General features: G+C 49.4%; 1 protein-coding gene across 1 annotated transcript; it reads right to left on the bottom strand.

Annotated features, from left to right (window-relative positions):
* Window positions 1-850: 850 nt before the first annotated feature.
* Window positions 851-11,548, bottom strand: LOC133119423 (protein shisa-like-1a). Its single transcript, XM_061230018.1, has 4 exons — window positions 11,439-11,548; window positions 4,094-4,276; window positions 2,579-2,792; window positions 851-1,148 (listed from the first exon to the last, which is right to left on the bottom strand). Exons 2-4 carry the CDS (start codon window positions 4,158-4,160, stop codon window positions 851-853), a joined length of 579 nt encoding a protein of 192 aa, XP_061086002.1. The 5' UTR covers window positions 4,161-4,276; window positions 11,439-11,548.
* Window positions 11,549-14,739: the final 3,191 nt, after the last annotated feature.

The following is a 14,739-nucleotide window of genomic DNA, read 5'->3' as shown; positions in this document are numbered from 1 at the left end:
TTATCAATGGTCCCTTCATCTTGCACATTGGCCAGGACAGCTTTTTATTGAAATGTGTAGCAGGCATTTCTGTTGTTATTGAGAGGTTTATTTCCTTCCAGCGTGTGTTGCCCTTATTATCCGTGCTCAGAGGTGAGCTATTGATCTGTGCCTGTGCTTGCATCTTTTATTCATGCAGTGCCTTTATGTCACATGTGTTTGTAGTGTTCTGTTCGTGCCCTTGCCAGTTGTCATGTGTTTGTTCCTTGAAATCAAGCCACTGCGCTTCTCTGGAAGGAAGGAAATTACTCCACTTGGTATTTGTAACATTACCCAATCTGTAGGGGTGTGTTTGACTAACTCACCAGGCTGTAGAGGTGTGTTTGACTCACCAGGCCGTGGAGGTGTGTGTGACTCACCAGGCCGTGGAGGTGTGTGTGACTCACCAGGCCGTGGAGGTGTGTGTGACTCACCAGGCCGTGGAGGTGTGTTTGATTCAGGCTGTATAGCTGTGTGTGACTCACCAGGCCGTGGAGGTGTGTGTGACTCACCAGGCCGTGGAGGTGTGTTTGACTCACCAGGCCGTGGAGGTGTGTTTGACTCACCAGGCCGTGGAGGTGTGTGTGACTCACCAGGCCGTGGAGGTGTGTTTGACTCACCAGGCCGTGGAGGTGTGTGTGACTCACCAGGCCGTGGAGGTGTGTGTGACTCACCAGGCCGTGGAGGTGTGTTTGACTCACCAGGCCGTGGAGGTGTGTTTGACTCACCAGGCTGTGGAGGTGTGTGTGACTCACCAGGCTGTATAGCTGTGTGTGACTCACCAGGCCGTGGAGGTGTGTGTGACTCACCAGGCCGTGGAGGTGTGTGTGACTCACCAGGCCGTGGAGGTGTGGAAGGACATTAGCGAGGGGCTGGGTGGGTCGGGCCTCAGGCTGTGGCGGGGGTGGTGGGCCAGGATGATGGGGTGCAGGGGGGTCTCTCCGGCCCCCTGGCCCGGGCTGTCCCAGCGGCTGCCGCTGCCTTTCAGCCAGCTGCCTCCCAGGCCCCACTTCTCCAGGTGCACCCGGCACAGCTCGTAGTTCAGCGCAGAGTAGTACAGGAAGTCCAGGGCCAGCAGCACCATGATGATGAAACCGTAGATCCACACGCCCACCAGGGCCGTGTAGTTACTGCGCCAGAGGAGGAGCCAGAACGGAGACAGAGATACTTTCATTAGCCATACGTCAGCAGGAGCAGATGCGATCGTTGAAGGTGAAACGCTAGCGTAGCACTTCACAACATCTCAGGTCCTAACTCGGGTAAAACGAGATGCTGTATGTTCTGGTTTTCTGTTTAAATGTTTCAGTGGCAAAAGTGGAGCAACTTGTATGAGAAGACAAAATGGCAATTAAGGGATTTATAGTTGTTATTTTCACAGTTTAAGTAACACCCCTAGCGAAGTTTCCAGTTGGCTTCCATTCTTTTTTTTTTTGAGCCAGTAACAGGCTGAGCACTTCTTTGTTGCAAAATAACCCAAAATAAGCCCTTCGATTCACGGCGAATGCATGGCTAGCACCTGACGCATCTCTAATCAGAGTCTCTGACTTAGTCCAGCAGCCCAAGTGAAGGGATCTGCAGGGGATTATTTACGGTTGAGTCAGGGGAAGACCGTCAGCCGTTACCTACAGTGCGAAGGGGCCGTTTCACACGTCCCGCCTCATTAAGATTCATCCCAACGGCCGGCTTTATGGCAGCGCGTTACATCACGCTGCGCTTTACTCCCAGACCGTACATTTTTTTTGGGGGGAAGAAAATGCTAATTTGGAGGCCTGGTTTCTAATCATATCTAAGCACAGCTTTGATGGGCTGCAGTAAATGTCACCCGAGACCGTACAGGCCTGCAGATCTTTATGGAAGTGGAAGAGACGCCGGAAGGTTATCGTCCCGTGTTAAAATGGAGCCTCTGTCTCTCTCAGAAGTTGCCCTTGAGTGTTCGGGTAGAGCCCTGGACGGGGCGGCAGGGCTTCTGACCCGGGGCGGTTTGCCAGGTTCTGTGTGCCGTCAGTAGACAAGGGTACACAGCCTGTGTTCGGGGAGACTGGACTCTACTGTTACGACTGAGGTGAAGGGGGTTTGTGTGAGGTTGGAAATATCGACTGGCAGTTGGGGAAAAATGGCACCATTCGTTAGATTGCATAAAGCAGGGATCATCAAATCACAGTTGTTGTGTGTGTGTATGTACCTGAGAGTGTGCGCACGTGTGTATACGTGTGTGTGTACGCGTTTGTGTGTGTGTGTGCGTCTGTGTGCAACTGTGTGACTGTGTGTGTGTGTGTGTGGGGCATGTATGTATGTGTGTGTGTGTGTGTGTGTGTGTACATGCAAGTGTGTGTGTGCGTACGTCTGTGTGTGTGTGCGTACGTCTGTGTGTGTGTGCACGGGTGGGTGCGTGCATGCGTGTGTTTGTGTTTGTGTGTCTGTGTGTGGGGCATGTATGTGTGTGCGTCTGTGCGCGTGCGTGCGTGTGCGTGCATGTGTGTGTGTGTGTGCCTGTGCGTGCGTGCGTGTGTGCGTGTGTGTGTGCGTGTAGGACATCAGGAGCCGGAGCCCCGGGGTGTACCTGTGTGTGGACCCGTCTGTGTCAGTGGTCAGGTTGAGCTGCATGACGCTCTGGAACTCGGTGTCGTTGCAGCAGTACTTGAACGCCGTGCTGTTGCGGTGGCAGCAGAACATGTAGGTCTTGTTGTCGGAGAGGCGGGGGCATTGGAAGCCGAAGTGGTGGCGCCCCCTGTGGTCGGAGTAGGGCTCGCACACCCGGAAGTGCGCACAGAGAGCTGGGAGCGAGGGAGAGGGGAGGGAATCAACAAACCTTTTCGACAGGAAGGTGGAGCCTACGTTGGGCATCTCGCCGTCTAGCTCCAACTCGCCATCAGAAAATCAAGAGCATCTGCATAAACCATTCACAGAAAATATAAATATTTGCAGACACTCCCTTCGGAGCCCCTACAAAGCGCATAAAACACGAGTGTGAATAATTATGTGACCTCTCTGTTCAGAATAAATCAGCAGTTGCTGTAATGTTCTCATTTTGAGTGTACAGTCTCGCTGGTTACCTGGACTGTTTATTTCACCGAGCCTTCATTGCTTATCTTTATCGAAAGGCGTGAATAATTTCGGAGGGCACTCTGACAGCTCGACGGATCCTTCAAAGAAGCGCGCGCTCGCTCTCTCTCTCCGCGGCTGCCTAACGGGCGGGGGGGACCCGGGAGTCGACAGGATGCGAGATCCTTCCTTAATCTTCCGACCGGCACGCAGGCGATGGCGACGTTAAGCACAGGGGCGGCGCGGTTCATGTTTCCCCCGCGTGAGACGGCCTCGGGTGCCTCAGACAGGCCCGTGTCGGCCGCCTGGTCGGACCGCTTTTCTTCTGCTGCCTTCGCGACCGCAGCGCTAATGAGGCCGCCGCGGGCAGCCGGGCACCAGACCGTGGCTTGGTCTTCAGGTGTCTGTGAACAGCTTTGAGACATCGGTACGTTGTGTAAAATGCAAATGCCGAGGTCAATTCAACTGAATGTTCAAGCCGTTCTTCAGGCTGAAGTCCCAGGGCATGGTTGAAAATGGATCAAATTAGCAGTGGAGTAATCAGGTATTTACTTTGGAAATCACCTGGAGGAGATGCCACACACTCTTGAGACTCAGGTGAGCAGTCAGTTGGCTGGAGTTCGGTACAGCGGATCCGTGCTTGGGTTGAGACTCGGAGCAGACTCACTGAAGTCCCATTGCACTTTTCACACAAGCATGGGTGTTCGCCAATTGTCTTTTTCAAATTCTCGCAAAAATGTTTCAACTCTACAGGGAAAATACACACGTAGCTCTCTACATACACACGTAGCTCTCCCCAGTGTAGAACAACAGGTGAACTGATATTTGTTCAGTAGCTCTCAGCAATGTACAGCTGCAAGTGAACAGACACTCATAGCTCTCTCTAATGTAGAGCTACAGATGAACAGACACTCATAGCTCTCTCTAATGTAGAGCTACAGATGAACAGACACTCATAGCTCTCTCTAATGTAGAGCTACAGATGAACGGACACGTTGCTCTCTCCAGTACAGTGTTCCGGGCTGTAGCTCACCTGCGGTGGACAGCAGCAGTAGATTGACGGCCAGGACGCTGAAAGCCGGCCGGCTGGTTCTGCTCATCTTCTCCCCGTCCTCCCCGAGTGTCGCTGGAGAGCGGGGCTCGCTTTAGCTGAGCTCAGACACCTCCACGCTCAGCTCTGCAGCCCCCCCATCTCCACTCCTCACCGGCGGTTCACCTGCGAGAGAAACCGTTCACAATATACAATTTGTTTTTTTAGCTGACACTTTTATCCAAAGTGACTTACAGTTGATGAGACTAAGCAGGGTGTAATCCCTCCTGGGTCTTATCGCGGCTACACCGGGGCTTGAACCACCAGGCTATAGGCTTGGTTTAGCCGGAGTTAAGAGGCTCTCAGACATAGAAGGGATAACGGTTCAGAAAAAACCAATTCCGGGAATTGGATGGCTTGGGGGGAATGGTATATGGGTTGAATGTCTGCCACTTTGTGGACTGAGCCACACGGTCTATCCCACCTCCTGCTTCTGCTAGTAAGACAGAACTGTTGGACAAATTTAGTACTTTGACCCACGTTGGAAAACTACCTCGAGTTAAGACCACTGCTATTACCGTCTGTTTGGCCCATTGCATCTGGAGCATGGGCGTGAGTTTTGGCTCTGCTGAAACACAGTTTAGCTTTGTGCAGAGGTTTATGATTCGAGGTTAAATCTTGGCAGATGACCCCAGACTCCACCATGAATAATTCAGCGCAGTATCCAGTGGTCCGTGCCAGTAAGTAAGGGTGATCGATGAGGTGGGGGATCTTGTTCTACGCGACTCTCGAGAGCTTGCATTCGGCAGCGTAGCTGAAGGTTATCACCAAGGTCGAGGGGCCAGTTCTTTAATTACAGCAAGGAAATGATCACAGTTCCCCTGGTACCTGGAACCCAACCTTCCATGGGATTAAAGTTTTAATTTATTAATTAAAAGAGTTTTAAAATCTATTCATGAACTGGCAGCAGTTGGCAATCCTTTGTCGCAAGGTCTATGCAAGGAGAGTGTCGTCCAAGTACTGCGAAAACAAACCCCAGAATTGAGCTTTGTGAGTGGAGTGTGTGCCATTTAAATACCGAAGTGACCCAAGATTTGGGGAAGTCCATGGTGTCTTGTAGAATTTAGGTCCACCAAAGTGGTTGAGTGGTTGTTTGAGTCCCCTCTTCCCAGTGAGCTGAAACATTTCGAGTCTGATGTTTTTGATATCTGCATGGATATTATATGGTCACATTTGCCACATTAAATCCTCAAACCCTTTGCCACCTCCACTGCATTCTTAAATGGGATAGATCCTTTGACCAGCTAATGCAGGTGTCTTAAAATAGGGTTCGTAAAAACAATGCTGAATTGTAATTGCCATTTCCCTAGGAACCATCTTCCATAAAAGGGAATGAAAATGGGAAGATTGTTTAGCCAGTAGTTAGGATCTCTCTTAGCCTGCCGCAGGAGTGTAGCGCAGGTTTGAAGAATTGGGTCCTCTTCCTGCCTGCCTGCCTGCGTGGTTTTGAATGTTTTCATTACTTTTTTGTTCCTGTGCTTGCTGCGTTTCACGACTACACGGCCCCTGGTTGCTCTTTTAAAGTTGGTCTGCTTCCCAGAATCTCGAAGGATGCCGATTCAAAGCAATTAAGGGACCGTCGAGAAAGGTCACTCCTTTCGCGGCAACCCGTTTCTGCAGAATCGGGGCATTTGCAGCCCCCGCATGGAACGGACGGTCAAAAGTTAGCGCAACAGATCTTCCCAACGAACCAAAGCATCGTGTCTCCCTGCTCAGCATCGTGTCTCCCTGCTCAGCATCGTGTCTCTCTGCTCAGCATCGTGTCTCTCTGCTCAGCATCGTGTCTCTCTGCTCAGTACGGAGCAATCCGGAGGGCCTATACACTTGTGTCGAACTCGGCATTGAACTGCAGGAGTCAGGCTTGACCTGTGTGTATCGCTGATTAACACTGGACTATAGAGATGAACACAGGGCTATAGAGATGAACACAGGGCTATTGAGATTAACACTGGGCTATAGAGATTAACACTGGGCTATAGAGATGAACACTGGGCTATAGAGATGAACACAGGGCTATAGAGATGAACACTGGGCTATAGAGATGAACACAGGGCTATAGAGATTAACACTGGGCTATAGAGATTAACACAGGGCTATAGAGATTAACACAGGGCTATAGAGATTAACACAGGGCTATAGAGATTAACACAGGGCTTGCCCTTTGTGACGGTCCCGCACAGGTTCATGAACACGCCGTGCGCTCGGTGAAAGGATTTTAATTAGACTGCCGCCAGCCTAATAAGATGAATTCATTAAACGATCATACAAGATGGGGGGGAGAATTTATTAATGGACGCTTTATATAGGATTCCATATCCACACTGACACGCAGTTAAAAGACGGAGACATTACTCTGCGTACACCCCCCCCTTCTATTTCCTGTTCCCGCCGTGTTACGTGCATGCATACACACGGTAAATGGTTGGCATTTGTATAGCGCCTTTATCCAAAGCGCTGTACAATTGATGCTTCTCATTCACCCATTCATACACTCACTCACACACCGACGGCGATTGGCTGCCATGCAAGGCGCCGACCAGCTCGTCAGGAGCATTTGGGGGTTAGGTGTCTTGCTCAGGGACACTTCGACACAGCCCAGGCGGAGGCTCGAACCGGCAACCCTCCGACTGCCAGACGACTGCTCTTACTGCCTGAGCCATGTCGCCATGCACGCACACACACACACACACGCACACACTCACACTCACACACACACTATCTCACACACACACACACACACACATACACACACACACACTCACTCACTCACACTCACACACAGACGCACACACACACACACGCACACACACACACACACACTCACACTCACACTCACACTCACACACACACTATCTCACACACACACACACACACACACACACACACACACACACACACACACACACACACACTATCTCACACACACACACACTCACACACACACACACAATCTCACACACACACACACTCACACACACACACACACACACACACACACACACACACACACACACTCACACTCACACTGCAGCTGCTGAAGGTCACGCAGTCCTCCCCATAAGCAAGGGGAGTATTTTTTCAGCAGGTGCAAATGCTTTTTTCCCACTTTTGTTGACATTTGACCCCGGTCTGGGGCTGGTGTGGAATCCGGTCTGCGTTCGTTCTGGCTTTGGCCCAGCAGGGCGGGGGAGGAGAGGGGCACGATGGTCACGTCTCCTTTTGTACCCAACCGCCCCGCTCTCTGGGAAATTCGGCATTCGGCTACGTTCCTGTGCGTAGCTCACGCTCCCAAATTTCCAGGGTGGGTTCCTGCCATGAGTTGGGGGTTCTTTGACAGGAGAATTCAGGAGATGCATGTGGGGATATTTTTGGGTTTTCAAAGAAACATTTACACCCTCAGTGTCACCTTATTATTGAGCAAATAATCTTAGCCAGACACGTGCAATGTATGTGCAATAAGTGTATTCACCTCTGTTCAGTCATGCTGGCTTGCACCCACTACGTAACTTTTCAGCAACTGCCACTCATATTTATTGCTTTTATTTCATTTATTGTATTATAATATACCAAATACTTTTAGCAAATGTCACAGCATTAGGGCTGCTTCTTTTTCCAGGGCTCAGGAAATCCTGCCTGCCGTACAAACGGAAGATGAACAGATTTATCTTGTTTTAATAATGTGGCACTATAACGGATGGATGGAGATGAGGAAGAAGCGACGCTCTTGACATTATTAGTGTACAGTATGTTCTCCGGTAAGCCTGCTGCTTTCTCATTTCATGAAAGCTTTTCATTTCTGGTCTGTTCTCTTTTGATATGGATCTGTGCTACAGTTATACAAAAAACAGAACTAATTTGGTTATCTGAAAACCAACCTGAAAAAAAACAAGCTAGAGTTTATACATTGAGCGTAGTAATGTTCTTTGCATTTTCTCATTTCTAAAATGGAGATTAAAAAGGGCTTATAGTACTCCCTCTAACTCACTGCTCATTGACAAAAGCCTCAGGAAATTCGCAACAAATCTAACCAATCACGACCAAGGCCCTCTGTCACAGCCTTCCATTCTAACTGACAACGATGATGATTTCTATTTTTACGGTTCTTTCATGATTCTTATATTTATTGTTATTTTTATGGATCATTTACCCCGTATTTGTGGTTATAATGTTTGGTTTCATCGTGATGAGGGCTGTATCGACGAGCAAATGTCCCTTTGGGGGTAAATAATGTGCGTCTCGTCTTCTAATCTAACTCTCACCCAAGAGTGATTACGGCCGCGGGCTAAAATTAGGCTGGTCGTGAGCTAAATTTGGGGGGCGGCAGCTGCACATAACACCAGACAGAGCTGAACATCGCCAGTGCTTCACAGAAGGTGTTAGAAACGAGGCTCTTCTCTCCCGCTCTCTGTTCCAACGGCAAAGCTCAACGGCACTGGTCACAATCCAACGGTGACCATCTTACTCGTGGCCAGTGCCAGTGGCCACGACATCGGGCGTTGCTTGTACACGTCCGACAGCAACCGTTTCAGAAAAGTTGTTGTTCCCCCAGACACGGGGCCGGAAATGGATTTATTTGAAGCGTTACGTGCTGACGACCAGCTCCTGTGCTTACTACAAACCCCTGGTGCTCACAGACCGATTGAACAGGCAAAGTGCCATTAAGCGCCACACATCATAAATTGATGAAAATGTGCGGTTCGCCGGGATTAAGAGATGGATTAATTTTGACGGCTGTTCGGGTGAACGACCTGACGGATGAATGCGTGGAGAATAGGGTAGATATCCAGGCATGTATGCACATGAAAAAAAAGCCTCCATTTGACAGGCTTCCTTGATTCCTTAACAATGACTGTATAATCCTTTAAATATTTTCACACAACACGGAAACGGATCGCATAATGACGAGGTAAAAAGGCGAATTTGTTTCTCTGGTGTTGGATGTAGCGCTTCACCAACCGGCGCAAACTGCTGGGAGCTGTTTTTCCCTTATGTTAACTACGGGGACCGAATGCCACAGCACATTGCCAAGATCAACGTGTCGCCACACTCCACCTCACTGATGTGGCTTTCACACTCTCACTTATTCTGTTCCCTATTTGGCTCCGTTCCTAATTCCGTTTCCGGTTCCTTTCCGGATTCAGTTTCCAGTTCCGTTCTTTATTCTGTTTCCAGTTCTGTTCCCGTTTCTAATTCCGTTCTGTTATTCCACTACCGGTTCTGTTTCCGTTATTTTATTCCAGTTTCGGTTCGATTTCCGTTCTTTTATTCCAGTTTTAGTCCAGTCGTAAATGACATGATCTGTAGCCTTCCACACTGTCAGCTGAATAAATACATGATCTAAGCTTGCCAGTTCTCAGGGAACGTACAAACTCACACCAAACACAAGATAATCCCTAACTGCACGTATTTTGCATTCAGTAGGCGATGCAGTACAGTACATCTTTCAACACCTGGAGCGTGTAATTACACGGTCTTCTAAATGTTAATTTGTTTATCAATTCCCACGCACTCCCTGCAGCCTAGTTAATGAACATTTTACCACTCATTGAATCTCCATTGGTCTGTGAAAGGAATTGTGTCGGTTGATTATGAAGTGCACTTAACTACATTTGAAAGGAACGATCGAAGACGCACATCTTTTGCTTCGCACCGGGGCAGGCGTTCCCGTTTCCCACGGCAACAGTAGTTCCGTTTGTTTACACTCGAGCTGAAATCATTACTTTTGACTGTGATGATCATTACCAAACAGATTGATGTATTCAATCGTTATTTCACGAATAATTAACTTGCAATCGGTTAGACTTTCTTCTGAACGATTCCATGCGCTCAGTAGTCTGCACCTGTGTGGATCATGGGATTTGGTGTTTTCCAACGTGGTGTTTTGTCGTTGGGGAGGTATTGCCTGTTCACTGAAAGTACTTCTGGCAGTTTGCGAACTTGAAATTGTGAAAGACAGAAGACATTTTCCATCTCATATAGTATAATAATAATAATAATAATAATAATAATCTCTGTTGTAAATGCAATTTTGTCTCACAATTATTATTATTATTTTATTCATTTCATATAATGAAATCTTAAATATAATTCAGTAAAACAAGTTCAGTCATCTTTAAGATAGCACTTTTAACCTGGAGAGACCATAAGGTTTGAGTTCTGTGTTTATTTCTTTCCGGCGTAATGTGCAAACCAACCTGCTTTAGTTTTCATGTTTGTATTTATACACTTATTACACTCTGCTGTGTAGTTATTTACAATTCTGCAAGTGTACGTCAAGGCTCTCCGGCACTTCAGAACAAATGTAAATGTGTAAACCGCTAGTAACGAATAACCGAAGCCCAGCCGCGTGCCGCCAAACCTCCAGCAGCATGTTGGCCCCCCGTCCCCCTCTGTCAGAGAGGAGATCCTCCACAGCGCTGTGGACACACTTCACCGGTATAGTATAGTGTATAGTATAGTGGTATAGTAAAGCGCGCACACGTGCGCTCCGGATGATTTAGACCCCGCTTTCCCCGCTGCGTTCTCAAGGACGTCGCAAATCACGGCGGACTCTTGGCAGCGAGCGTATTTCCCCCCCCCCCCGGTTCCGGTTGTTAAACTCGCACGCGACGGAGTGACATTTATGGACTCGCAGACCTCCCCCCGGTCGGGAGAGAGGCTCCTGTCACCCACCCACACGCGCGTGGAGTGCGCTCGCCCAGCGGAGCAGCGCGGCGGAAACCCGTTAAGCAGTTCAGTTCAGCTGCGGCTGTGGAAATGAAACTCGCCGTGCGTAAAATCCAGTTACTCCCACCTCCGGTGAACGCACTGGCACCCTCGCAACCCGTCCTTTTATGATCTCTTAAGTGTACGTTGTGCTGCAAACTGCTGTCTCCAAGTTACGGAGGACTGGCTGATGATTTGACAAATTGCGCGGAGAGACAGTGGAGGCAGCGTAGAAACCAACCGCCTTTTTTTTTTTTTAGTTCAAACTGTTCCCAGCGATAATGAAATCCTACACTTGCTTCTTCACAGGACGATCAGCACTGGTTTCTGTGCGAGAGGGAGGGTTCCCGCCATCAACAGGCAGCTCCAGTCACTGTGAATCCTCGTGCTGATGTCGGATAAGTTTTACACCTGATGGCTCATAATGCATTTGGACGGTAACTAATCCTGTAGTAATCGTGGTCTGAGCTGCTTAAGGCTGCGGTGCCCTGGTGTCAAAGAAGAGAGCATAGTAGGGGAAAATAACTCTTTTAGAGAGAAATAAGCCATGCGGTACTAACAGTCCTTTCAGACTGCTTCTTACCTCAGGGGAGGGTCTGGTGAAGGAGGTGGTGGGAGGCAGGTTTTTCCATCAGTCCATATTCCCTGGTTCCCAGTTAGTGTCTGAGTCTGAGTGCATCCCCAACAGGAGGCTGGCAGATCAGGGAGAGGCGACACTCGCTCCAGATCACTCCACGGTGCATCTGAGAGAGAGAGAGAGGGAAGAGACAGAGACTCCGGAGAGAGAGAGAGAGCGGGAGAGAGAGGGGCAGGAGAGGGAGGGAGAGAGAGAGAGGGGGGTGGCAGGAGAGGGAGGGAGAGGGGGGCAGAGAGAGAGAGAGACTCCAGAGAAAGAGGGAGGGGAAGAGAGGGAGGAAGAGAGGGACTCCAGAGAGAGATAGAGAGAGGGGGGGCATGACAGGGATGGAGAGGGAGGGGAAGAGAGAGACTCCAGAGACAGAGAGAGAAAGGGGTGAGAGAGGTGGGAGGACAGGAGAGGGAGAGTGAGAGAGAAGGGGGGGCGCAACAGGGAAGGAGAGGGAGAGAGAGAGGGAGGGGAGAGAGAGATGGGGGGAATGACAGCATGCACTGAGGGGCAGGAGGGCCGTCAGCAGTGTCACCATCAGCATTGATGTGGCTGATGGGAGCTGGCTCCTCACAGGTGATGCTCATCAGTGGCAGCTCCACGCACACGCCTCAAATTGTGATTCTGTTCACAAGTACATCTGCGCCGTGTCCAACCAGTCACAAAACCCCACACCATCGCTGTGTATGTTTGTCGAAGAAATACGCGTACATTTCATTACACGCGTACACTCATGGTTATTTCCGGGAGGAAAATTCCGTCTAGATTGAGGACAGCTTGTACCCTTTACATTGCAGAAGGACTGAGAGTCGTCTTAACCCTGGGTCTTCCAGGATGGCCGTCGGTGTGGAGAGAGTGTGTTATCTCTGGCACTGGACTTAGGACAGGCTGTAGACATTATGCTCAAGGTTGAGCAGCCTGCAGTGCAGCGGGATATTTCTGCCCACTTTGCGGGGATCGGAGAGCAGGTGAAACATTCCAGGAGACTTCCAGAGCTGACTTCCAGAGACCGAACGCAAAGCCGTACAATTCAGCTCAGCCACGGCTCAGTTCTGGCGGAAGTGATTTCCCTGTTTTGCTTTTTCCTGCTCGGGAATTTGAAAGCGTTCCAGATCCTGACTCATTTCCAGGGAGCCTGGTGTGACCACACCCTTAGTCTTTAATAGCGGAGCGTTACTGTACATCTTCAGGGCCTCATTCCTCGGAAGATGATGATAAAACCGCAGCTCGAAAGCAGCAGGGCAGGGATCAACTCTAATCCAAACCCAGCCCTGGTTTCTCTTTTCTCCCGAGTAATTAGTGCTGCTGACTGTCTAGACCAGGGGTCGGCAACCCTGGTCCTGGAGAGCCGCAGGGTGTGCTGGTTTTTGTTTTCGCCTTAATACCAGCAACTGATTCATACCCAAAAAACCAGGTGAGGCCAGTTAACTGAGTAATCGACTGCTTTAATTGATCAATTAACAAAAGCTAGCACACCCCGTGGCTCTCCAGGACCAGGGTTGCCGACCCCTGGTCTAGACTGACCCTTCACACCTGACTCCCAGGTAAAGGGAGGGTGGAAAAGCAGCAATTCGAAATATGCTGTATGTAACTGTAAATATGGCGTCTTACTGTCAGCTGCACACTGGTCATTTCAGCACGGACACGGCAATTAATGTTTTTAATTCGGCTTTTATCGGAAGCTAAAATGGCGGCCATCGCCACTTGCTAAAAGCACGGTACGAGCAGCGAGCCCGTTATCTTGATGAAAAATGAACTTCCTTCCCCCAGGTGTGGCTGTCAGGTGCCTGATTTATGTCTTTGGCCTGTTGACCTTGCACTCGATCGGTCAGTCGCCAAAGTTGGAGCGATGCGAGAGCCCTGGGTGTACTCCAGTTGGATTTGCAGTGCGACAGCGATTAGACCGTATCTGGCCAGCGGTGTAGCCCTCCGCTCTAATTTCACGCGTACGCAGCTCGGCGGCCGCGCGGGATCGATCTCGTCTCGTCAGAGGAGAAACCCGATGCCGCGTGTGGCGGTCTGATTTCCCGAGCGGTCCGCCAGGCCGAGTCCTCCGCCAGTTAAGATCCTGAAGTTTCGGCTCTTATCGGCTGTTTATCTCCCGCTCTCGCTTACGGTGTGGTGGTGGGGTGGTGGGGTCAGTTTTATAAATGCTTTCAGACATTGTAAGCAATATCCCAAGCCTTCCACTGAAAAGTTTTAAATTGGGCAGTTGGAGCCATAGACCAGTGGTGGTCCTGGAGAGCTATAAGGTCTGTTGGATTTTGTGCCAGCCTCTGCTCTTAGTTATTTAATTAGCTACGTAATATCTTGATCAGACATTTGTATAAGCACCAGCTACAGCCGCAGAGTGTATCCTAAAGATTTTACTGTGCTCAAGTACAGGAGTGAACCAGCATAATTTCTAGAGCTGTCAGAAAAATACATTAAGGTAACTGGTTAGAACAAAAACCAGCTCACAAACCGGCAGGTCAGGAGGTCAGATCCCTGCCTTGGCTCAGCACCCTGTTGAGACCCAGGTAACCAGGTGAGGTGAGTTAACTGCGTAATCAACTTCTTTAATTGATTAAGTGCAAAGTCATGTTATGAGACATGCAAGAAACTTGCCCCTTTTCTTGTCATGACTAAAACGTTTGTGTTTACAACCTGCAACACTCCGTGTTTATTGATTCATTCTACACTTTGTGATTAACGTGTGGCTCATACAACGATAATGCCACAGCAAACAGTGCTGTCCAATCGCACGGGTTTAACCGATGTCCAGGTGTATGGAGGGATTAACTGCTTCCGGCGTTTTATGAGAACGGGCTCTGAATTCAAAGTCCCTTCTGTGAGAGCTGTGTACAGCTGCAAATAGAACAGCGAGGTGGCGGGAGCACGTTTGCACTGTCGGGGCGAAAGCTGATTGTGAAAAGCGCTCGACAAATAGAATAGACTTGAACTGAGTTTTCACTTGTCACTGCGTTCTGAAATTCGTCACCTGAAATGCTTAACGCAACACAAAACACTGCAGTTTGAAACACAGGTGTCAAACTCCAGTCCTGGAGGGCCGCAGTGTCTGCTGGTTTTCAGGGTGTTCTCAGAACCTGTGGTGTATTTAAGTCATTGATTGGGTAAAGAATCGACGCTCCTTGTTCTGGAGGCCTTAATTGACAGCTGATTGAAAGGAAACCTCAAAAACCAGCAGATACTGCGGCCCCTTCACAGTCTTTCACTGTCCTTGATTGCCCCCTTGAGGATGTGGGTTTATTCACTTAAC

This window comes from Conger conger, chromosome 19 (genome assembly GCF_963514075.1).
Source record: "Conger conger chromosome 19, fConCon1.1, whole genome shotgun sequence".
Lineage (NCBI taxonomy): Eukaryota > Metazoa > Chordata > Actinopteri > Anguilliformes > Congridae > Conger > Conger conger.
Note: the sequence above shows the minus strand (reverse complement) of the source record. Positions and strands in the feature narration are given on the sequence as shown.

Bases quoted from the DNA above. Each gene is read 5' to 3' on its own strand.
- LOC133119423 (XM_061230018.1), bottom strand. From the start codon at position 4,160: ATGAGCAGAACCAGCCGGCCGGCTTTCAGCGTCCTGGCCGTCAATCTA. The intron at 2,793-4,093 runs GTGAGCTACAGC...CCTCGCTCCCAG, and splicing joins ACTGCTGCTGTCCACCGCAG to CTCTCTGTGCGCACTTCCGG. The intron at 1,149-2,578 runs GTACACCCCGGG...CCTCTGGCGCAG, and splicing joins ACAGACGGGTCCACACACAG to TAACTACACGGCCCTGGTGG.